This window comes from Rhipicephalus sanguineus, chromosome 11 (assembly GCF_013339695.2).
Source record: "Rhipicephalus sanguineus isolate Rsan-2018 chromosome 11, BIME_Rsan_1.4, whole genome shotgun sequence".
NCBI classification, from domain to species: Eukaryota; Metazoa; Arthropoda; class Arachnida; order Ixodida; family Ixodidae; genus Rhipicephalus; species Rhipicephalus sanguineus.
In genome coordinates, this window is record NC_051186.1 from 74,477,563 (window position 1) to 74,501,782 (window position 24,220).

The following is a 24,220-nucleotide window of genomic DNA, read 5'->3' on the forward strand; positions in this document are numbered from 1 at the left end:
GTGCAGTACCTTCCAAGGTACTTTTTCAATCAGAATTTGAAACACTATAACTATAATTTTAAAAATATTTATTTATAAATATATCATAGCATGAAAGATTTATAAACCCTGAGAACGGGCGGAAAATTCGGAAGGCCTAGTAACAGTCTGTTTTCATTAAAAGCGAAGATTAAAGCTGTAAGTGAAAGATTATCACCACTCGTGCAACTTCTCGCCACCAAGTCGACAAGGTCTGCATATTTATGAACATGTTCTTCCACAAAGGAGCTCCTTTCTTGTTTTCCACAGCTTCTTCATAGATGCTATAAGGCTCTTTTTGAATGGACATAATGCCATCAAAACTTTCCTGTAATTAGTATAACTAGTTATTGGTTTCAACGATGTGTCTTAAAGCTAAAGTGAAAGTTGAAATGAGCATGTCTTTGCTGCAATATTTTCGTTACTGAATTCATTTTACTCGAAGATATGTTGGTAGTTCATCAGATGAAGCTGCCCAGACAGCACTCAAACGTTATGTCTGGTGTTATAAAGAACAGCCATGTTCAAGCGAAGTGAAGTGGTATTGTGGCTCTCGCGGAATTCCGTTTTGCAAGTGTACCTTGAAGACACACTGGCTTCATTCTGTGGGATCTAAACCGTTGTTTTGTTTCGTTGTTATTGCAGCTAGAGCCATGAATATGGTAAACAGTGTCATCGCATTAGCATTAGAAATGCGAGTATTTATATTTTCCAATGGGGTATATATTTTAGCTGTGATAAAATATAACTTTAATGAACATTGCTGCGAGAAGACAGTGTGTTATGACCCGAAAATTTACTGATGAAGGAATAATCGAAGTTCAGTAAAACAGACTGCTGGGCTAGTTGGTACAGCATATCGAACTTAGCGCACGAGAACACGAGGACGCAAAACTGGACGAGGACGCAGCGCTGTGTCCTCGTGCCCTACTTGTGTCCTCGTGTTTTCGCGCGGTAAGCCTTGATATGGAAAATCTAAGCCGTGTCTACAGAGCACACGAGTGCCTGACAAAATCCTCTGAAAGCAATGGCTGAGTGGTGCTGTTCCGGAAATTAGGGGTGTGCGAATATCATGTTTCGAATTCGAACGAATAGTTCCTAATGGAATATTATGATTCACTTTCGAATGTGTATTCGAAGTTTCGAATAAACAGGACGAAAATAAAACGCGACGAAGGCCAATGGTGCAACTGTTATGAGAGGTCGCTGCAACTAACGCTAACGTCGCCGGTCGTTAAACTTTCACACGTCTTGGTTCAAAAGCGAGCGGAGTTCATCCTAAAAGATATTATGTCATTTTATAGAAAAACGCATGAGCACACAATATCGCTCCAGAAACGAAGTGACGGCCTGCGAGTTCGGTCGCAATGCCCGCGAGCGGCGTAAAACGACCTTATTTTGGCCTGCGAAAAATTGGCTTTGCATGTAAAACTTGTTCACGCTTGCAGTCACCATGCCGCAGCACCACTGTTCAGTCCCATCGTTCCAGCGCGCAGTTCAAACGCTCTGAACGGGAAAGTGGGCCCGGAGAAATACGCAATAATGCTACTACTAGCTACCGTACCCACCTCTGTTAATTAGGAGTGGCGCCGCTGGCTGGAATGGCGGCTCCTCTATCAACTGCTTCACGCTCATTAGCTGAAACAAAAGCCACTCCCAAAACAGGTGCGTTGAATGTGTAAAAACTGGCGGTACACATTTCGTAAATATACTATTAATTCTTCGATATTCGATATTTTGGGCTATTTGCACTATTCGATTACGAATTCATTCGAGATGAAATTTCAGTATTCGCACACCCCAACTTGAAATATCAATAATGCTACTACTAAAATTAATAATAAACTGTTCAATTATATTTATGAATGTGCCAAAAAGCGTTAGTTCTTTGTGCTGGTTTACAGAAGATAAATACTCCTAATAAACTAAACAGTTTACAGCAGAATATATAAAAAACAGCAAGCATGTAAAAACACAATTTAGGACAACAGGAAAAAGTGCACAACAGAACGCGAGAAATATAGAAAGCCAATGAAAATAAAATTACACTTAACAATGCGCGATGCAGCGTGAAAGACAAAGGGGAAAAGAGATTTGCACAATATGCGACACAAGGGTAAAGGGTCAGGAACAACCCATCGGGCTTGGCGAAATACACATACTGCAGAACTCAGGCATCATTCTGAAGAGCCCGGCCAAATCTTGCAGTCATGCGAGGGTAGGAAATTTTAGAAGTGGGTCGCGAAGTTCCTTCTTCTGAAGCACACTGTTTCCATACAGATGCCTGTGCTCTCTCTCTTCGGAGTGGCAGGCGCCTGCTTTTTGGCGTCACACAACAGATAGCTTGCTATTATAGGCCTATATCCGACATAATTCAAGAGCTTTTAAATCAGATGGGCTTCTTGCGAAGGGGTGTCGCCACGTGCCGGCACCGCGCTCCATAGTCTCCTTCAATTACACAGTCAGCCACAAAAGCGCGTACACGAATCACAACGCAAGAGCGTGATCGTTTTTAATCAAGCACGCTCAATGTCATGACGCACGCTGCCGTAGTTTCTTTCCCCCCGTGCCATCCCTCCCTGTGTAGCTCCCAACGCGCTCGTCGGGATGAGAAAACAGAGAGAGCGCTTTAAGAGTGCGACAAATCCCTGTAACTCCGCTTGTTCTTGGCGGATTCGAAACATTTTTGCGGCAGTCAACTCGTAAAGCAATAAACTCCTACCTTGATGTCAATCAATGATTACTTCAAAGAGTGGTTCAGAACCCTTTCAAAAAAGCGCGAAGCTCGGAGGAGAACAATGACTGCGAGCTATGAGAAAACATCCAGATCAACAAAATAAGCATTATAAGGACATTTATTCCTGCCGATGGTTGACTGTTTGCGGAGGCAGCAGGTGCGCGAAACTGTCTATGCTCTCTAGTTATCTTGCGCGGAATTGAAATGTAATTACTACCGAGCAGTTCAGGGCACGTTGCGATCCCGTGAACAAGTTTCAAAAGCAATTGTAGATGAGCATGATTTCGTCGGCCTGTGAGGTGATGGCAATGACAATAATACAACAGTGCCAGAACAAGATATCGAGTCCTTTCTGGAAGTGGAAGACAATGGATGTTTAGAATTTTTTTCTGGACCTGGTCAGTGGAGTTACTGCTGAATTTACAAATGTCAATCCAAATCAGAGATTCATATCCAGGTTGCGGAAGACATACTGTGGCGTACAATTGGCGGAGGGGTATAGAGGAATTCAATTCTGCTGATCTCTTTATCGAACATATCCGCAAAAACGAACACCCCGCACAACAAGGCGTTTGGTGTGTGCCGAAATGTGTCTCAGGCTAACAATAAGAACACTAAGATCTATCTATCTATTTATCTATCTATCTATCTATCTATCTATCTATCTATCTATCTATCTATCTATCTATCTATCTATCTATCTATCTATCTATCTATCTATCTATCTATCTATCTATCTATCTATCTATCTATCGAGCCGCCTACTTACGGGTGTTCTTGTGGTCGTCGCCTCAACTTCGCATGTACCAAAATTGGCATACCTCGCTGCTCCAACGTTAGTGCCGACATTACGTCGGAGCATCAGCTACTCTTCGCATGAACAGTGTAGTGGAATCGCCTGGTACGCCCACGATATCCACATTACCGCTACGTTTACACAGAGACGTCCATTCACTAGTAACGCTCTGCTCAAAAGGAAAACTCCGGCGTGGGCTGCTACTCGCTGACTGCTTCGCATGCAGCAGATTCCCACAATGCGTGAGCTGGTGGTGGTGAAACTTTATTGCCCAAAAAGGGATCCTGAAGCACAGTCGGCTAGGTGCCAGGTGCAGAGGGCGTCTCCCACGTGGGAACAGAGAGCCCAAAGCTCTCCGCCACCTCACGGGCCTCCTGGACAGCCCGAAGTTGATCTTCTAGTGAAACACGTTCCAGCACTTTGTCCCACTTTTCCTTTAAGTTCTTCGCGTAAGTGTTATTCGATGCACAACCACATAGCATATGGTTCAAGTCTACACGTTCACGACACTGTTCACATACATGTTGTCCGTCGTGTCATTCGCCAGGGGTTGGGGTATGAGTTAGGCTGGAGCACGCGTAACGTTACCGACTGGTTGCGCGTAAATTTCTTATCCGGGAGGGGAAACTGTCGCCGGCCTAGATAAAGGTGCTTAGTGATCTCGTTATAAGTGTATAGTTGATCCCTGCACTCAATATGCAGTGTATCGGGTGAAACCGGAGTGACGCGGTCGATGAGTCCTCGCGCCGCCTCGTGTGCGGTCTCGTTGAGATTCCGCAGGCCGCCCCCTAAGCTCCCCATGTGTGCCGGGAACACCATACGATAGAATGATCGGGGATGTTGTGTCCGCCTACTCGGTAGTAGTAATTGACGGACACGGACGAACGCGCGACTGTCTAACTCTTTACACCAGAGCCGGAGGTAGCCGAACAAGCAGCAATAGCACAGCTCCACAGACTCGAGCTCACCTACAGTGTTATTAGCGACTCTAACGCAGCCACTCGAGCTTTCGCAAAGGGCGGGATAAACAAGACGACGCTGCGAATATTAATGCGTGAGCTCTGTGCCGGAATTTTTTAGCATATGCCCAACCTTAAAACCTGTTTTCAAATCCGAAGGAAAAACAAGGTTGCTAAGTGGATGAGGTTTACGCTTTATTGAGAGGAAAGTGCTGCGTTCTCTTCCTCTAGCGTGGTATTCACCAATTAACCGGTTATAAACTATTGGGGAAGCACAGGGGCGGCTTCTCATAATTACTGCTAATTTTGCGTGCCACAACCCCGATATGTTTTTCGAGGCACTCCGTAGTGGTTTGAACGCCGGATTAATTCCGACCAACTGGGATTCGTAACGTGCAAGTAACTAAGCACATCTAAGCAAACATCTTGCAATTCGTCCCTGTTGACGTGCTGCCGTCGCGCACGGGAATCGAACCCGCGCTTCTAGATCAGGAGTGCGACAGCTTACGTTCCAAGCTACATGACGTGTTGATAGGTTGGGCCGTCTTCCGCGTCATATATTTTAAAGCGTAGCTGTGGTTGCCTATTAAAAAAGTCACAAATATACTTGACCTTGTCGTCGGCACAGCACCAAAGTAGAACAAGCCCGCATTTGAAAACAAAAACACATGGCTTTTAATCATTGTTGTAGAATATCAGTTTGTCGCAGTGCTACGAATGTCGAAATTTTTGGTAAGTTTCCATTAACGTAATGGTCAATAAAAATTTTGAAGCAACGCAAGGATTTTTTTTTGCTCCTTTAGAGAACAACTGCCTAATCAATTCCTTTTTGACAATTTTTGTGTAACATGTAGGAGCCGATCCGACCACTGAAGAGAAACTTTGGTACGCATCGAGTAACTACAGCTGTGGCGTATTTCAAGTGACACAAACTAATGGTAAGTACAACCACTTGAGAAAAAATGGCTTTTACAGTAGTGCGCAAAACTAAAACGATTTGCTCATTGCAAGTGTTTAAAATGCAATTAAAAGAAAACTCCGTACAATTACTCTCTATGAAGATGGGTGAGCAGGAGATTTTCTGCGGCGCAAGATATACTATGGTAGTTGTCTAGGGATGTGTAAGCGTAACGTTTTAAAGCGAAAGCTTTACAGGCTTAGTTGAGCAAGTTTCGGTGTGTATCTCCGCGTTGCCTTTAAGCGAAGAACGGATACACTCGTCTCAAGCCGCGCTCCCCCGCCGCCAGTGCTCCGACCGCTGCTAGAATGACTACCGCTGCCACGCTCGCCGTGTGCACGTGTGAACTACATCAAGTCTAGAGCAAACCTGTTGACTTTAGATACGTCAGTTACGCTTTCATTGCCTTCTGTGCCATCGAGGCAGATGTCCACGTTCGTAGAAGTTTCGTTGCAGAAAATGGTTTCGAGTCCAGTTGATCCAGAAACACCCGGAGCGGGCATCGAAAGGTGTCATAGCGAGCGCACTTGCACAGGACGTGTTCAGTTGTCTTTTAGGTGCCGCTGGAGCCGCATGTAGAAGTGTTCGCCCTTCTGACACGAAACGAGTAGGCCTTTGTGAATGCAACACCTATCCAAAGGCGGCATAACAGCGTCATGTCAGCGTGGGAAATTCGCGATGGTAGTTGCAACTTCAACGAAAGGTCAGGTTCTCGCTAGGACGCCCAAACAAGTGTGTGTAAGATTCAGAGCCAGCAAATAAAGTTGTCTTGATACAACAGTCCTTGATAGGAGAATCTCAACCCCTTCGGGCTCAGCGGGCAGCGGAGTAGGCTGATTGAATACCGGTCCTGGTAGCCACTGATATATGATATCGTGCGCTTTCGCTAGAGCTTGATGGTTACAATTTCTTGACAGGGTTGTCTGGGAAGTCGTGGTGGCACTCAGTAATTGCGCGACAGAAAAAGTAAGGATCGCACAATGTGCAATAAAATAGAAAATGAAATGCGTAGCAGTACGAGATCGGAAGACAGGAAAATGTGCGAAATAACAGTCGTAGCGGATATTCTAGTTTGCATTAAGCAGGAATATGGACAGTAGCCGGCCACGTAACTTTTAGAACAGGCTACCGGTGGTCACTAATAGGAATGGCATGGTGAGCAACGGATGTGAAGTGCCACTGAAACCAGCGAGTTAGATGGATTGAGAAAATTAGCAAGTTCGCAGGCATAAAATGAAATCGGTCAGACAGCGTTGCTTGGAGATCATTTGTAGAGCCTTCGTCCTCCAATGGCATAAAAATAGTCTAACTGAAATTATGACGACGAGTTACCTTTGATTCGTGTGGTTGTGATAACAGGGTAAATACCAGTGCTAAATATATATTCGTAGGAAGTATATGTAAATAGAGCTCTGCAAAAATATGTCCCGCCTCTTCATCCCCTAGTGAGGGCGTTTCGCGAGAGTGCGCGCCGGGGAGCTGCCAGCAGCGGGAATGTGAAGACATCGTGCGAAATCTTCTGAACTTTTAAACGCAATTCATTCCTTGTTTGCTTAAACTTGATGGTCGGAAGGTGCGAGCTACTAGAATGGATACTGCTAAAAGCTCAACAAGCGCTTCTGGAGCATTTGGAGCGTTGAGCACACCGCATACTTAGAAATGTGGCGAGTGAACGAGCTGTGCACTTGGCGGCACCAACAGATGTAAATTGGCTCAGCAAGTGGGCTCACCACATTAGCCGTCTGTGTTTACTTGGCGCCAACCTTTTGATTAATGAGTTTTAAAAAAGTACACTTTCTCCGAAGGACGAAACAATGAATGAGCTAGATAGCAACGAATTGGAGTGGTATACGAAGTATGGCTAGCAGCGCACGCTGTTCGTTCGGATCTCTCGTATCTACAAACCGCTGGGTAAACGAACGCAGTCGCTCTAGGGAGCGAAGCGCTTTTCGTGCTGTCTGTGGTTTCAACACGAAGTACGAGCCGTCTATGATTTATATCGAGATACGTGCGTGCCAGCGCTGGTGACCGCCTTTTGACAACCGCGTCCTTACGAGGAAAATTCGCAGCTGCTGCTCAAGCCACGCAACCCCCTCACCCCCCCCCCCCCCCCCCCCCAAGACGAGACGCGGGCGGGGCTTTTCTTCTATGCTTGACGGGCCGTCCAAAAAAGGAGTGTATGGCCTTCGTGCGGCGGAGGCGGCCCGCTCTTTGCATATCAACCGCGCTCGTTCCCAGCGCTCGCGCGCTTTTATTAGCACGTAGAACATATGATGCACGGAGCGATGGTATCGAGTCAATCATTATTCGGAGCATGACGGCGACAGTGACGCCGACGACGACAGCAAAACTTTGCCGAGAGTGTCCATGTAATTATTGCAATAACACCGTGCTTTTGCCTCCGTCTTCACATCGGAAATTATTCAGCCAATTGATGTGAACTGATATTCAAGGCCATGCTTTTCCATGTGCAAGTGCGAAAAGTAGTATGCCCCATTTTCTAAACATCAATTATTGCGAGAGGGCGCAGGTAGAGGCTTTGGTACTAAACTAAACTCAACTAAAGTTTTATATTAAAGAAGCCTTTACATAAGATGCTGGCTATCTACAAAAAATGAAAGTTGTTTGTGATATTGTTTACTGCATTTAGGCAAAAAATCGCCTTCTATATTACATTCCAGGAACTGCTTCAATTGTTTTGCCATGCACAGTCCAAGACAAATTTGCCGCTATTTTTTCTTAGAAAACTAGGCAAAAGCATTAGTATAAAAGTGAGCATGTTATATTTGATGTCTCACGGAGCTTCTGTAAGCTCAAAACAATTTTTTTCCGCCGCGTTAAGCGAAACGAATGGCTGTCCCTACGATGCTTTTTCAATAGCAAACAATACAATAAAATGATTGTTAACGATATTTCGCGAGCGCTGAGGCATTGCGATCGAATATTCGCACCTTCTAGAAGAAATACTCCACGCATAATGTTGTTTGGGAGTTTCTATGTAATGCTTAAGCGTAAAGTTTTTTTGTGGAAAACTGATAGCGGCCTTTACAGCAACGTTCTTGTCGGGTGTCATCGGCACAGCGTCATTCATCACCTTTTTAGCGTTCCTCAGCTTCTGACTTCGCGAAAATGAAATTCTTAAGACGCATTTTGGTTGTCGCGGCATTGTCACTGACCATGCCGTGACAACCAAAATGCGTCTTCGGAATTTCATTTCAGCAAAATAAGAATTTTGTTTATGCGCACAATCCTCCACATTGGGTTTACATCTTGACACAGAGAGCATTCCACCAGCAGGATATAGTTCAACAAGAACTTGATGAAAGTGTTCTTTCACATATTTGTACCTCGGCACAACACATTTATATATGGTTCAGAAAAACCCACATTCTGCGAGCGAGGGTGTGTAGCCCAGTAGTTAGGTACTCTTCTTCTGAGCGTAGGGCCTTACGTACAAAGTCCAGGACCGCCAAGAAAATTTATTTTGTTTGATGCATTTACTATCTACGGTGATTTCTCTTGCGCGACATGCAGACAGATATTTTCTCGCTTAGTCGGGATAGAAATAAGTACGCATTCGAAAACGCTGTATGCTGACAAAGCCGTTCCAGCTTAACTTGGCAGCGTGCTCGTCTGCCCTTCGCTTAACTTGGCAGCGTGCTTTCCGGAAGGAAAAGCTAGTCAAAGTTGGGAAAGCTGTAACTACCTAGAGCTGCAGCAACTAGCTTTTCCAAAGGATAAGCTACTCGATGCAGCTCCCGGAGGGGGCATGCACTAAGTATTCGTTACATGAGGACACGTGCGAAATTTATAGGAACTTCAGATGCGAGATGCCTTATAATAGCAGCTACAGAAAGAGAAAACTCACAGCGTCTCTTATGCATTCACCTGAGGAGGAGGAGGAGGAGGAGGAGGAGAGGTTGAGGAAAGGAAAAGGCGCAACTTCTGCAACCCTAATTGGGAGCACGGCTCAGCGCCAATCACCTGAGACGATACGAGTAGAGTAGAGTAGAGTAGACCCTAGAAGCTCTGGCTCATACCCACACTGGGGGATTGGCCAAGAACGAAGACGAAAGCCGTCTTCGTTTTATTCCTCCTCCTCCTCTTCATCCTCGGCATATATGGTCAGTTGTATCGATCCCTCTGAAGCCCCATGGGTCATGTGATACTCGTAGTACCATGTGTTTTCACCAACGGTGTACACCGGACGGTCATATTACGCTTCCCATGAGCCCCTGAAGGTTTCGCTTTAATAATGAATCATTAAGGCGAGATCATTATCTGGCTCCCGGGTAGAAAAAAAAGCGGCGCGTTTGCTGCGCCAACATGAATGTACGAAAACGCGCCAGCGTGGCACACACCTACAGTCCATGAGCTGGAATTGAGGTCAGTTAAATGTGTATGAAACTTGGCAGCGTGCTCATGTGCGGCAGCGTGTTGGAGTGAAACAGCCCAGTAAGGCCGTATCAGGTAATTTACAAGTGACAACTAAGTGCACAAGATGAATCAAATGTCAATGAATGTGAAAAAAACTATCGCAAGTCTGTGAAAGTGAAGTCAGTTGTGAAGGTAATGAAACTCAATTAATGTGAATGAAAGTAAATGAAATATTAAAGGGAATTGAGTGAATTAAAGATGAATAAACTGCGAATTATCAACCAGTGAACAAGTTGACATAGACTTTCGCTTGTGCTCTTGTTAGAGTTAGCTAACGGCGCTGCAAATGTTTTGTCTGTAAGAGGTAGGCGACCGCTTTCACAAACAATGAAGAGCAGCACGTCATCTGCTATCCTTCACAATGTTTTGAACCACTGGAAGGGTACCGCCGTTAATTTGGTGTTCATGTGCTCCAACCGCCGGAAACGCCAACGACAGCAGGTAACTGCAAATGTAAAGCGCTTATCCGGAGAGAACTGTTGTATTTCTATCACTTAGACATCCTCGTTGTAGAATAAAAGTAACCACAGACAACAGGATGAGCGCTTTATGCTTAAACTGAGCTGCGCTATACCAATACAATATCATAATGCACCAACTTGCCCAATCTGCAGTGCTTGTAGAATAAAAGTCGTCATTTTTGCAAAATGTGAAATATTAATTTACAAAGCTTGTTAGCTCGCTCAACAGTTAGAGCGTTTTTAAAAGGGAACTCCATGTGCACTGCTTGATTGAACAAACGATGTGCCTTTTTTAGGTCGTCAAGATTTGGGTCTTGCTTCACAGTGGTTTGACTTGCGGGTCAGAAACGATTCCCTGTCGGCAATCCCTAAAGACTGTGAAGACAAACTTAAGGAGTACAGCAAAAATACCACATTCTTCCAAGGTTACAACGACACCTGCCAAGATACTACAGGAAATCATATTTTGGCATGATGGACCTGACTGTGACGCTTCTCTGTTGCGTTACTTGCTGCTGCCTGCTCAGCGCACTCGGGTTCATCACATCGACTGCCTGGATGTTTCCCCTTGTCATTCGCCGTACATCTTTGCTCTCGTTCGGCACTGTGCCTACTTCTTCCTTTTCATGTATTTTCTCTTTGGCGGCACAAAGCATGCAGTAGCTGCGTTTTATATAGCGACTTCTGGCGGTGAAATGAATTGCATTACTCTTTCCGAGTAAAGAATCATGTCTTAGTAAAAAAATGCAATCTCACTTTACATGAGGTGTCTATGTTTTCCTGGGGCATCACTTGTATCATTGGTCTCAGTAAACTTTCGGTATTAAAAAAATTACGTGTCGTTCCGGTGCATTGATTGCATGTTTAGAAAGCCGTACAGGATAAGTGGGTTCACAATTGTTTACAGATTGGTATACTAGAATACTGATTTTAAATTGAAGCATGTGTCACATGCTGCGTGTCGACGAAGGTGGCGCGAGAAAGAAAGCATGTTGCCCATTATACAAATGGTGAGTTTTGACCTAATATCATATTCTCTAGGAAGCATGCGCAGTTGGGATATGCATATTGTACCTAAATGTCAAACCCAGTAGTTGTGATACACGACAGGGCAAACAACTGTACGGATGCCTCACGTTTTGCCAATGTACAGCATGTTCACTACATTTGCCGTACGTACAAGCATTATGTTGCCCACTATATTGCGATAAAATATCATACATGCAACGCTTGTTTGGTTTTCAAGAGTGAAAATCCAAAATGCTGGATAGCTGATTCCCGCGTGCTCGGATATTGAAACACCCATGCGTACTTAATATGATATACATATCAAATACAAGTGGTTACTTCTCGTCAGTAGTGAATACAAAACATGCTTCTGTAAGTTGAAGATATCAGCATATGAGGACATTCTAAAAGTGTAACAAGATTTCTGCCCCTCACCAAGTTTTGCACTGCCTCCATCATCGGCCCACCTTTCTACAAGTGACTGAGTCATGTGATTACTTTACATGTGACAGCACGTTAAGCGACGTCATGCTGACTTCGTAATGACGCCCTTCTTGCTATCTTTGATGCCTTGATGTCATATGTTGAGGTCATCGTGTGGTAATAATTTCTCTCAACTCGTGTTGACGGCACCGACGCCGACGGCCCACTTTCGTATTTTAGGAGGCATCTAAGCTTTCGCCTTAATAAATACATAGTGTATCAGAGCGCATCGCCACCAACGCTGCGTCAGTGTGGAAGAACAGTCTGACAGTCGGGGGTGTTGGCGCTCGCTTAGCACCTGAGCTAGCCTGTTTAAATGGCGTTTCGTCGGGTTTCATTCCAAGCCTTCCTATAGGAGAACACGACTGCTGAATTTGTCTGAGTTACTGGGTCGGCCCTTTCGCTACAACGCTCTGAAACTCCGAAGCCGCACGCAACCGCCTTCTTTGGCAGTGACCGAATACGCCGGTCTCTCGCCAGCTCACCCCCCCCCCCCCTTCTGTCGTGTGCTCTGATGTGCCTCGCAGCGTGACCGTCTCGCGATCAGTGGCACTGACGCTCGTGATGTCCAAAACTAGCTGGCAAAGTATGAACATGTCTGTGCGCATGCCGGGTAGGATGACCGTGCCAACCTTACTAACGTCATCCTTCGCCTCACTGAACTGGCCAGCTTTTGGTTCAGCAATCATGAAGCCGGTGATACCGCCCGGTCGGCTTTTCGAGTGTTCATCGCTTCATTTTCAACCGTCCAGCTGGGCGCAAGCTTCACGTTGAACACAGCCTACGGGGATGATCTCAATAAGTCGGTGAAAGATTCACAATAACTTGGAGAGTGTTATCGGCTCCTAAAGGCGCGTGAACGCCTGCATGGCGCAAGCTAACAAATTGAGGCATATATTGGAAGGCACAGACGGTGACGCGTTTCATATGCTGGCCGCAAAAAAATGCAACAACTCTAATCAAGTAATTCCGCTGCTCCAAAATGATGATGTAAACGCGAATTTACACAGGTTGCAATAGCTTTCAAACATCGTGCTAACTATGTCGCCTTGCTGCCACATATTCAGGAAGAAGTTCAACGTCAGCTTTCTCTTGTATCCACTATCACTCAGCGTCTCCCACCGCCTGCTTCACCAGTGGCATTACTGCATCGCTCTCTTATGCAGGCGCCCTTGCCTGATATTGTGCCCAACTGACGCCAGCTTTATCCACGTGCCACGCTGGTATGGCTGGTTCACATACCATTTTCATCTCTCAGACTCTGTGAACCCTTGTCCAAGTCCGAATATCGGGCCCAGCTGCTATGCCTGCAGTATTCCAGGGCTTGTTCATCGCGTTTGCAGCCGTCGTGGACCCTATATTCGCGATGTCGCTCCCAACTTCGGCTACATCTCTCAGCAACCAGCACAACAGGCGCATCATGTTACGATGCGACGGCTTGTATTCAAGTCATCCCGCACTCAGTTCACGGCGACCTCTTTCGCCACGCCACGCTGGTGCTCCCCTTCTCTCATGCATCGCCGTTTCCACCACACACAGAAAGAAAATTGTTAGACACAGTTTCTGACGCCAAAGCTGCACCGCTGTGAAAACTTTCGAGGTCTCTTCTTTCACCCGCTATTGAGATTACAGTGTTTGTAGAGGGTGTCGCGATAAACACTATTGTCGATTGCTGCTTGTGTCAGCTGCTACGCAAAAGCAATATGCCGCAAACTGAACAAAGTGACGACCTTTATAGTACCCCATGCACCGCGATTTCGCGGCAGGTCAAGCCTTCGGCAACGGGGATACTCGTGTTTTGATTCAAGAACAACCTACAGAGTCAAATGTGTCGACCTCTACCATTTGGCGCATGACATCCTTCTCGGCAGGTACTCTCTTTCTGCCCATCATGTGGCGGTCGATTACTGTCGTGCACAACTCGCCCTGCCGCCATTCTGTACGCACAGCCTCAGATCTCCCTAGCCCGTTTGCTAATGTAGATGTCGCTGCTGCAGTCGTTATATCTGCTTTGTCTGTATACTTAGTGCGCATCTCCTGTAACTGCGTTCAGATTGAAATGCCATATTTCAACATGTTTCTAGCCTTCTCTTGCCATAGCCCACAATGTCTGTGGCGCACGCCAGTGGTTTTTTAACATACTCACAATGGTCATCTCTTTCGCTGAGAGAGCGTCCCTGACATAAATCGTGAGTGACCACAGTGATATAGTGTAACCAGGCGTGGTCCGGCATTCAATATTTTAGATGCGAAGTATCTTAAGGCGGAGCTTAATCCGGTGGTGGTGGTGGTGGTGGTGTGCGGCGTGACCACCCTTACTGCGCATGCGCATACCCTCTCCACACACCTCCTCTCCACTCACTCTCTCCCCTTCCCCGCTCCACTTTCTCTCTCCCCTCCCCCTCTCCCCTTCCCCTCCCCCTTTCCACTCTTCCTCTGAAACGCAGGCTAGACATGCCGAAATTCTCTCCTGCGCAACGCCGCGGTGAGCTCGAGCGCATGCGCGTCCCCTCCCCTTCTCTCTCCTCTCCTACGCTGCCCCCCTCTCGCCCGCCTGTCGACCGCGTTCCCCGCTCGCCCTGTGAGAATTAACGGCCAGGCTAGATGGAAGATACGACGCGCGTAGCGTCCCTCTTCGCGTTCCACGACGCGAGGTCGGTAGCATGCCCAACGATCGCCAACGGAACCCGATCGTGCAAGTGCTCCGGCTTCGCATCGCCTCATGGTCCCCTTTAGCGGGAGATGGTGTAATTTTTCTTGGGCTTTTACAGCGAAAACTGGCATGAGATCATTTCAACGCCCGTTATTGGCGCCGTAGTTGTCCGCCGCCGCCGCCGCCGCCGGTGTCCATAACCACTATCGCTCGAAATAAAAAAACGAAGAAAAAAATTCTAGGATGGAACGGAGTTCGAACATGGGTCCTCTGAGTGGGAGCCCAGTGTTCTACCTCAGAGCCATGCCACTGCTTGAAACTGCCTCGCAAAAAGGCGCTATACAAGCTTCATGTCCGGAAGGAACCAAACTACTCTATGCAATATAGCGTGATAGAAGAGTGAAATAACAAACAGCGTCCCACGGCGTGAGTTCTGTAACCAGGCCTCATACAATGCGAATTGCGCAACGAGTAGGTTGTTGAATGCTTCCAACCCAATACAAAGAGATCTGCCATAATTCTTCATCGTCATCAGCCACAGCATCAACAAAGTGCGCATAATGTCTCAAGGGTGTTTAGCGGGTACCACGGATCTCCGCAGAAAGACGAAAAATTGCATAGTGGCTGCTTCCCTACTTCACAAAAATTATGATTTATAGCGTAGTGCGTTCCTCGCAAGTACACTTCTATTGGTGCCAAGAAAGGCCATAAGGCTCTCATGATGCATTTCATCATGGTCTCAATAAAGCTAATTCCCTCTTTCAAAGACGATAGTCTTTCTGGGGGACCTAAACGCAGAAATTTGGTGTCTATCTGTCTTTTTGTTGGTCTGTCAAACCGAATCAGCCACCCGGCCAAAGTTAGACCACTTGCCCAAAGGCCAGCCATCTTGAACTGGTGTGTAGGTTCATAGTTTGTATATTGTTGCAAACATTACGATCAAAAAGCAACATCACTACGTAAATTGTGGTGTGCAACATCTTTACGAGAAAATACATAGGTTCCTTTACTAAAGGCCATAGATACGTAATTCTTAATTAAGCTGCGCTGTTTCTTAATTAATGGCTGCGTTGAAAATGTGGCTGCGTTGAAAAGCAGCGCTATGACGGCGACGAACGCCCTCTGCCACGGAAGAAGGAAAACACTCTGCACAAGCTCATGTTTCCCGACGTATGCCAGATGCCGCTCATATCACGCAGCGCTCCCTCGGGATTTGCAGCGTCAAGAAGATAGTACGCGGCCGGGATTTTAGCACGCAGATCTCTCTCTCTTCTTTATCACGTTAACATATGTTATAAAGCGTGGTGGGAGAGTTAAATAACGACCAGGCGTCACAAAATGCGAATTGCGCAACTAGTGGGTCGTTTAAAACTTTCAACAAATAATAACAAACTGAAGAAAGAGCTCAGCCATAATTATTCATCGTCGCGTTCACAAAGTGCACATAATGCCTTAAGACGTGTACAGACGTGATGGTGCCTCGCTTCTCCGCAGAATGACGAATAGTCGCTTAGTAGGTGCTTCTCAACTTCACAAATATTGTGATTTATGGCGTAGTGGGTACCTTCCTAGTGTACTCGTATTAGTAGCCCCAAGAGAGTTTACAACGAGCTCTGAAATGCCGCTCTTCCAGCTTTCGCTGTGACTGTGATGCGCTTTCCGCGCAGGCCTGGTGATTTTTTGTTGTTGTACTGGGCGCAAAAAAAGAAGGCTAAAGAAAAATTTGGGGGATTAGCGGCGACTAGACAAGATAGCATGCAAGGATATTTATATGTTAACACTCCCAGACGATGACCTGGATTGCCTTCAGGGTGCCAAGTTTTTAAATGCGAAGCATTTCTTAGCGAACCTCTGGCACTTTAAGCGTTTCTATCTACGTATCTATCTATCTATCTATCTATCTATCTAGCCGCCTACGTCTGGGTGCTCTCATGATCGCCTCTTTAACTTGGTGTAGACCAAAATTTGCATAGGAGGGTAAGAAGATTTGACGAATATGATTGCCGGGTCATGACATGAATAACGTTAAAATCCTGTCGCGTACGTCGTCAAACCCTTTCCACTAGACACGTGTGGCACATACCCGTTTACCACGGGCCGCGGTGTACGGGTATGCGCCACAGGCGAATGACAGTTTATATCTACCCAGGAACGGCGAGAACAGACATTGGTAACTTAAATGCTAGAGCGTTAAGGAAAACCAACATCGGCAGCGTTGACTCAACGAATGGAAAGAATGAAAATTAGGATCCCAGCAGGAATCGAACCCAAGCATTCTGCATGGCAATCAGGTATTCTACCACTGAGCTACTCCAGGTCTATAAACTGGTTTGGAAAAACAGCCTACGCAGGCTTAATAGCGGTGCAACGTCAATTGTGGTTGTGGTGCTAGCTATCTAATTTCACTAGAAAGCAATAAACACTACATAATACTCTTACGATGTGTTCTCCTACAATACAGGCGCCATATCAGATTAACGTCTGCAGTTCCAGTGTTGGCTCCACTTTCATAGCAGTCTAATAAACATAACGTTTCTATTCCTATGATTCAGCAAGCTATATTGAAGCATTGCTCGACCCCGCAGGAATAGATTAACGAAAGTTACTATGATATCCACATCACCGTACGGTAAAGTGCACTTCGTCCACAGAACGACGCAGTGTCCTCTTCATTTCTTACGAGGCTGGTCGATGGCCTCATTCTAACCGAGGATGATGCCAGATTGATTGACAGACGCTTGTAGAGTCGGCTACATAGGCCACATGCGCCCAGGTAGTCTACGAATACGACAAACACCACCACTCATGTTGGTCTACGTAGCACTACCCAGGCCTACAAGCCTCGACGGCCTATACCTCACCAACGCGAAGGGTGGCTTCAGGTTCCGACATGTCGCCGCCTCTGTCGACAGACAATGTGTCGACGAAATGCCCGAGGCATCCACGAATTCCAACACCTCTACTATACCACATACTTCACTACACATGTACCCCTCGTCACCACGATCACGACCGGATCCTATAACAGGTCATGACCAGCTGCTGGTGCTTACTAATCACGGTGATGATGTCCTTGTTCAAGAACTGTCAAGAACTTCTTGCACGCATGCATACAGGTTCGTGAAACGTGCATGCGTTCTCGGGACACGTATAAGTACTACATATCAGCTTACCGCTTCTGGTGTTGGTAATACCCACGTTGCCATTGGCAGCGTTACCCAACCGTAAACAACTGGTTATATAACACATATGCGGCTCTTCAACCTATATATGTGTGCGTATAAAATTTACACACATCTTTAGCGTCATTTTGTAACGTGTCGCTCGGCAAAAAAGTTACGCCACTGTCACCTACCCGCCGCATGCTTCGCATAACATCGACTCCCACGGTACGTGGGATCTGCCGAACTTTTCCCTTCGCTGGATCGGCGCTCCGGATACTCTTGGCTGAAGCAGACCATCTGAAAATAACTTTTGCGAATACTGATAGATTATATGAATGTAACGCAATACAGCATTTGCGAAGCGCCTACATCATTCCAGAGGGTTATGGACTCTTTTCACAGGGGACTTAGATGGCGCACCCGTGTTTGTAACTTAGCCTACGCAGTAGCGCTTTCTGCAAATTTGGAGTGTCGTAGCGCTCGCCTTGAGCAAGTCCCTTAGTATCGCGAGAACGCTTTGTTGTAATTAAAAAGAAGAAAGTGCCATATTAGGGCGCTCGAACTTACTATTCTAGGCGAAGTCATCTAAAAAAATATACGCGTGGCTTGCACAAAGCCGCGCGAGCCTTGGTGACAGCAGATAGGGTGGTCTAGTGGTGTACAAATCGGTGGACATGTTCTGGGAGCCAAGCAGAACAGGAAGAAGAGCACGAAGGTGAAAAAAATGTCGAAGATACCGCGTGCCGTGTCATGTAGATGATAGATGATAGTCACACGGCAAAGCATGCTTACTGTACTGCACTATACATGGCTATGCTTTCTCTCTTCCTTCCTGCCATCTATTTCGTGCATGTTGCATTCAATCTCTTTCTCCCTCTGTCTTCGACCTTGCCTATATCTTTCTGTCTTTTGCTCTTATTCTTCCCTTCTCTTTTTTCTCTTTCTCTGTATGTTCGTTACTCTATCTCTCTCTGCGTAGTCGGTCTCTCGCCTTCTGTTTATTTAATGTTCTTGCACTTGTTGTTTCTTTCTCCATCTCTAACTCCCTGTAGCCTGTCTCCCTCGCTTTCTATCTTTTTCTCTGTTCATCCCTCGCATTGTAACTCTTTCTTTAGATGCGAAGCAGCTTTTCCGCCGGGCTTTGTCTGTAGTTCCATTGGCGACCGTCCGCTTTCTAAAACTACCATAGCCATCTGTAACACATTGAGCGCGCGCTCACTCCAAGTCTTCTTCGTCTTGTTCTTCGAACTCGTTGATGATGATATGTGCAGAGCGCGCGCTCGCGCCATGGAGGAGTCTTCTTCATCTTGTTCTTCGACCGCCTTGATGATGATATGTGCAGAGCACTTTAGGGGCCCAGGCTGCCGTATGATGTCCTAGCTTGGCGTAACGCAGACGAAACCACGTGTGCTGGCACGCGCTAGCGCGTTCATGCCTGTGTAAGGGGCTGGGTACGACGCTGTGGCCTCTCCCCATACACTCTCTCAGCAATCACGTGATGTCGTCGGGGAACGAGATTCTGCAGACGCGCGATGAACCCGCGTGGCGTGCTCTCCCCGTTCGGGACGAGTAACAGTAGCGGCAACTACAGTGAATTCATGGTGTGCTCCACATGCAAAGACGCGTTAACATAGGGCAAGGTGCCCGTGATGAACGGAACTTTAAGTCGACCTATGCGCTCCTTCGTATCCCCACATGGTTCCCGTTATTAGGAGATGGTGAAATTTTTCTGTCTATTCTTTCTATCTCTATCTCTTATCTCTTCCTTTCTCTCTCTCTGCATTCCTGTTCCTTTTACTGACTCTCACGTCTCTTTTCCTCCCCTTCACTTTTCTTTCCCACCAGTTTGCTGTACTATACTATGCAAGGCTATTCTCTTCTCTGCCAGCGTGCCGCATCTCAACAACCAGCCGCATCTCAATATCAGCCGCACCTCAACAAAGGCACGATAAAAATTCTGTAATAGAAACGAAATGCTTGGTAATTGTTTCGGCTATCGGGAAATTCGGCGCTTACCTTCAGGGACGCCAGTTTGATGTGACTGATCACCATGCTTTATGCTGAATATCTTCTATGACATAGCCTACCGGCCGCTTCGTTCGCTGTGCTTTACGCAATTCAAGAATAAGACACGTGTCAGTTATCGCTCGAGACGCATTCAAACAACAATGCCGAAACCATTCTCGCTGCTTTTTGGCCCTGTTTTCTTACCAACTTCCGCCTGCGAATCATCACCTCCCAGCTTCACCGACATGCCGGCCTAGAAGCGCAAGGATCCCCGAAACGCTTCTCCACTTGGCATTCTCTCTCAGCTTTCACCTATATCTATCTCACGCTCCTTTGCTCATCTAGCAAAGCAGTGGCGAGCGTTAAGGCTCGTTCGGTCACTGAAAAAACCGAATAATATCCACATGTCGCTGTTTGTCATCCATTGTCATTTGCGTGGAATAAGTACTGCCTTCGACGATGACCCTTAGTGCGACCACACATGGGTATGCAAGACCTATTCCAGCGTTCGCCTAAGGTATTACTGGTGCCTGGCAACGCAGCAAGTCACCCCCACACAGAAACTCTGGTCCTCTAGACTTTCACCCTGCCCTGCACGACCATAAGATTGCGTCTAAATTCATCTTTACTGTCCGCTCGCAAACACTTCCGAAGCTAACCGGATGGATCACTGTCGCCGTAGACAATTCCCACACGCTACGCTGAAACATCTGCGCTACCATATGACATCGCGAAAGACGCCACTTTCTTCGTTCTTCGACAGTTTTGCGATTTGGTGTACAATGAATTACTAAGCGACCATGGGTGTGAACCAGTTCACACAGCTCACCTCGAGGCATGCTACGACGCTCTCGTGGTGTCATCTCTCGAGGTCGTCAGGTCGATTCCTTTCTACGCGGAGAGTGATTGCATCAGAGCACATCGGCGCCCGCTCTCTGATAACGTGGATAATGAAAGCCGTACCCAATAAAATAGGATAAGTCCACAATTATGCGCAGAAATGGAAAACATTCACCGCTTGAAAACGAATTACGGCTGCGCACGACGTACGAAACGACGCTGCTTGAAAAGATAAGCAACGCGAAAGAGAAGCATTTGCATATGTACGCATCTCATGTGCGCGTTTTTATCTATGCTCGCAAGCCCAAGGCTAAAAGGCAGGCACATCCCAAACCATGTTTCATCGTTGTAGTGCTTCTTATTTTACGACAATATGTAGTTGGGTCAAGACGAAAAGTACATCGCGAAAAACTAAGCCCGCATATTAAGCAAGATTTTTGTCACTAAACCGTTTATCTTCAACTGTGTCCTTAAGCAATTACGCAAGATTGCCCAGTGACGATGTCTCCGTCAGAAATGCCCCTGACGAGTGCCCCTACCCGCTGATGCAGTTGGCACTGACGTAGCGATTGCTCTGGATGGTTAAAATGCACCAAATAATTTGATATCATTGTTTAGACTAGTTTAAGTGCGTTCGCAACTATCCGTCTACATAACCAGCTAATAAAAAAAGGGAGGCTGGCAAGTTTTAGAGGGTCCCTCTTCCATTTCACATTGTGGGCCGAATGCATATATGTTTAGTCCCTTTCAAATGATAAATCAGTTGTGAGTAAGCGCTGGTTTGTACCTTGTTTCTGTGTCCCCTGTCTTTTGTGCGCGCTACAAAAAGTTTTAAACAAGAACCAATAGAGCGACAAGTGGTTGTAATGATCTTTCTCACATCACCGTGCGTGCATAGGCACACTCCGATAAGCCTATAGGACAATCTTTCCGTGTCTCTCCTCCTTTCCACAAGTAAACCTTTCACTCTCTCAAGCGCAAGAACCACGCTGACTGTATCCTTCCCTATCTCATATTTCCACCCTCTTTTTTGTTTCTTCGCTACTGGGTACACGAAAAAGTGCAAAAGGACTGGCACATCTAACCGATATTTTTGTGCACCTTATGGTCAATAAATGCCGGTGCGCTTTACGCGAAAAAGCTTTACGCGAAAAATTTACGTAAAGCTTTATGCAAAAAAGGAGCTGGCACTTACTGTGGCCAACGCATATACCAATACCTTCAACACCCCTTTAGTAATACACGAGGATTATTGGTCAGCTTCGGGCTCGTAACAGGCTCACGTGTTGCGTGACCTCAGCTGGCAAGAAAGAAGTGTTCACACATACCTTCATGCTGCGAACAGTGCTGGCTAACACTCCGACACGGAAAAACAATTTTTTTATTGCGATAGCAATTATATGGACAGTCTCGGCTGGATTTTGCCGTCGCCGTCGCCGCCGTCATGCACCGTATATGCATAAGTATGTATATATATATATAAAGGCCCCAAAGAAAATAACTCAGAAAAATGTTTCCGAAGCGCGGAATCGAACCAGGGACCTTTTGCTCGCAGCGAGCGGCGCTATCCACTACGCCACGAAACGCAGATCCTCCACGTAGCTAACGGCGAGCGTTATATACACACCATTTAGCGCTGGACGGACTCAGAGACAGAAGGCGATAATAAGCGTTTCTTCATTACCAGCGAGGTGGCGCTAGGAGCCCGACGGGCGCATTTAAAGTCGTCGGCGAGCTCGCTCGCTCTTCTTATACTTGCGCATGGGAGAAGCTTGCCCTTCCGCTGTCTGCTCGCGCGGTTTCTCGTGGCGAGGGGTAGAGGAATGTTTCACGCTTTCACCGTGATGTCCGCGCACATGTTACGGCGCGTACGAATGTCACTCGAGCTCAGGGACGCCGCCAAACGAACAAACAGAAGATGAGCGCGAACTATCAAGTGTCGCAGCTCGACACTTGAAGCACGCTAGTTTCCTTCGCTGCTTCGGCCGCCTTTGCAACAGAGCGCTGTTCAAACTGAGAGTATCCATGGCGAGCCTCACTTCGTATAGCATTAGTTCCTTGCTATCGCATTCATTGCTTCGCCCTTGCGGCGAAACTGTGACTTTTTATAAAGTGCAAATAAAAGAGACTGCCGCTGTAGCTCAATTGGCAGAGCATCAGACGCGTACCCGAAGGTTGTAGGTTCGTTTTCTGCCTGCAGCAAGATGATTTTTCGTCCACATTAATACCTTTCCATCTGTGTCATACATATTATACTAGAGTTAAAACATATACATAATGTCCCCTATACCTTCCTTACATTAATTCTCTCATGGTTTCATTGCACCAAATGCTCACAGGAACTCAAAGTAGAAAAGGACTTTCCGCAACCTAATGGCACTATAACCTACCCGCTTAGGTCCTGTGTGTCATTCTTGTCAGAAAAGAAACCTACGATGAAGACTTTCTCTTGCAGAACGCTGCTCATTCCGTTTGCTATTATATTTGTGAATTTTCAAACTTTCCGGGGATCATCGCTATCCTGCAGGCCCTTATAAAAATGACAATTGAATGTTGACAATTAATTGAGGAGTGTTGGAATCAATGAATTTTCGAATAAATGTCAATTGTCGTTGAAATTTTCAATGACTGGTCAACGAAATTGTTATTGATTTTCTTCAACAAAAATTACACGTTCAAAGATGTATTGATCTTTTGTTGATCTTACGTTGTACGGTAGTTGAATTTAGGACGGCCGGCCTACGTATGAAGGTGGACGTGTAACTTATTTTAGGTAATATCACGAGCACTCCTGCCATCTTATCAAGAAATCCGGACACACATGTGCATATAGTAGGTTTATTTTCCTTTTTGGTAGACGGCATACACGACATTTAATTTCCAGCAAGCAACAAATACTCTTGCACACAATCAACACTACAGCACTACTTGCATCATGGACGCTCTTTATGTGTCAGCTGATGTAAAGCAAAATTTCTTTTAAGCATATGCAGAACTTGATGCGGCGGGTAATGTAATAAATTACAAAAAAACACAATTTTTTTAAATACGACTCTACATTTTACGCAACCTTGTACAGTAATGCAGAGATGAAGCAATGGCAACTGATCTTCAGAAGCGCATGAGGCTGCGAAGCCCCGAACTCAATGATCAAACCCTGGCTTCCACAGCGCATGCGATCGGGCCTCAAGTTGGCTTGGCGGCCCCTATATCTTCGGGTCAGCAGCCGAGCACCGTAACCACTGTACCACCGCGGCGGCCCCAAAAGAAGATTCGTTTGAGGATATATCGGTCATAAGCAGTGTTTAAGGATAGGCATCATTCATGTCCCGCCGTGGACGCATGCCAGTAAAAAATTGGGTAAACCGTTAAGCTTGAACGTGATAGCGATATCCGCGCGCTTACGTAACTTAATAACAGCGATTACCGCCTAACGTCGTTACGGGCTTGGTAGCGCTGGTGCTGTATCTGGTCTGTCCATCCACGGCGCGCGGCCGTTGTGTGACGGCAGTCGAGTACGCTGAATTCGGACGCGCCGGACGTGTTCGCCGCGCTCGTCTCCTCTCGCTTTGTTCGTGCTCTGTGAGTGCCGTGATTCACGGAAATTATGTACGCAGCTATGAAGAAGGGCACTTCGCGGCATGCTCAGCATTCGGTAAAACCGCATGCAAGTTTCGCTACGTTCCTGCTGGAGTGACT

General features: G+C 46.4%; 2 protein-coding genes across 16 annotated transcripts in view; one reads left to right on the forward strand and one right to left on the reverse strand.

Annotated features, from left to right (window-relative positions):
• Window positions 1–24,220, reverse strand: part of LOC119374775 (uncharacterized) — a 236,589-nt gene that overhangs the window by 150,766 nt on the left and 61,603 nt on the right. The gene's annotated exons all lie outside the window — the stretch shown is intronic.
• The window catches only part of LOC119375152 (cytoplasmic dynein 1 heavy chain 1-like), a 35,594-nt gene continuing 34,992 nt past the window's right edge, over window positions 23,619–24,220 (forward strand). Inside the window, 1 exon segment of the mRNA XM_037645344.1 lies at window positions 23,619–23,711. Within this exon segment, the coding sequence (XP_037501272.1) occupies window positions 23,619–23,711 (93 nt within the window).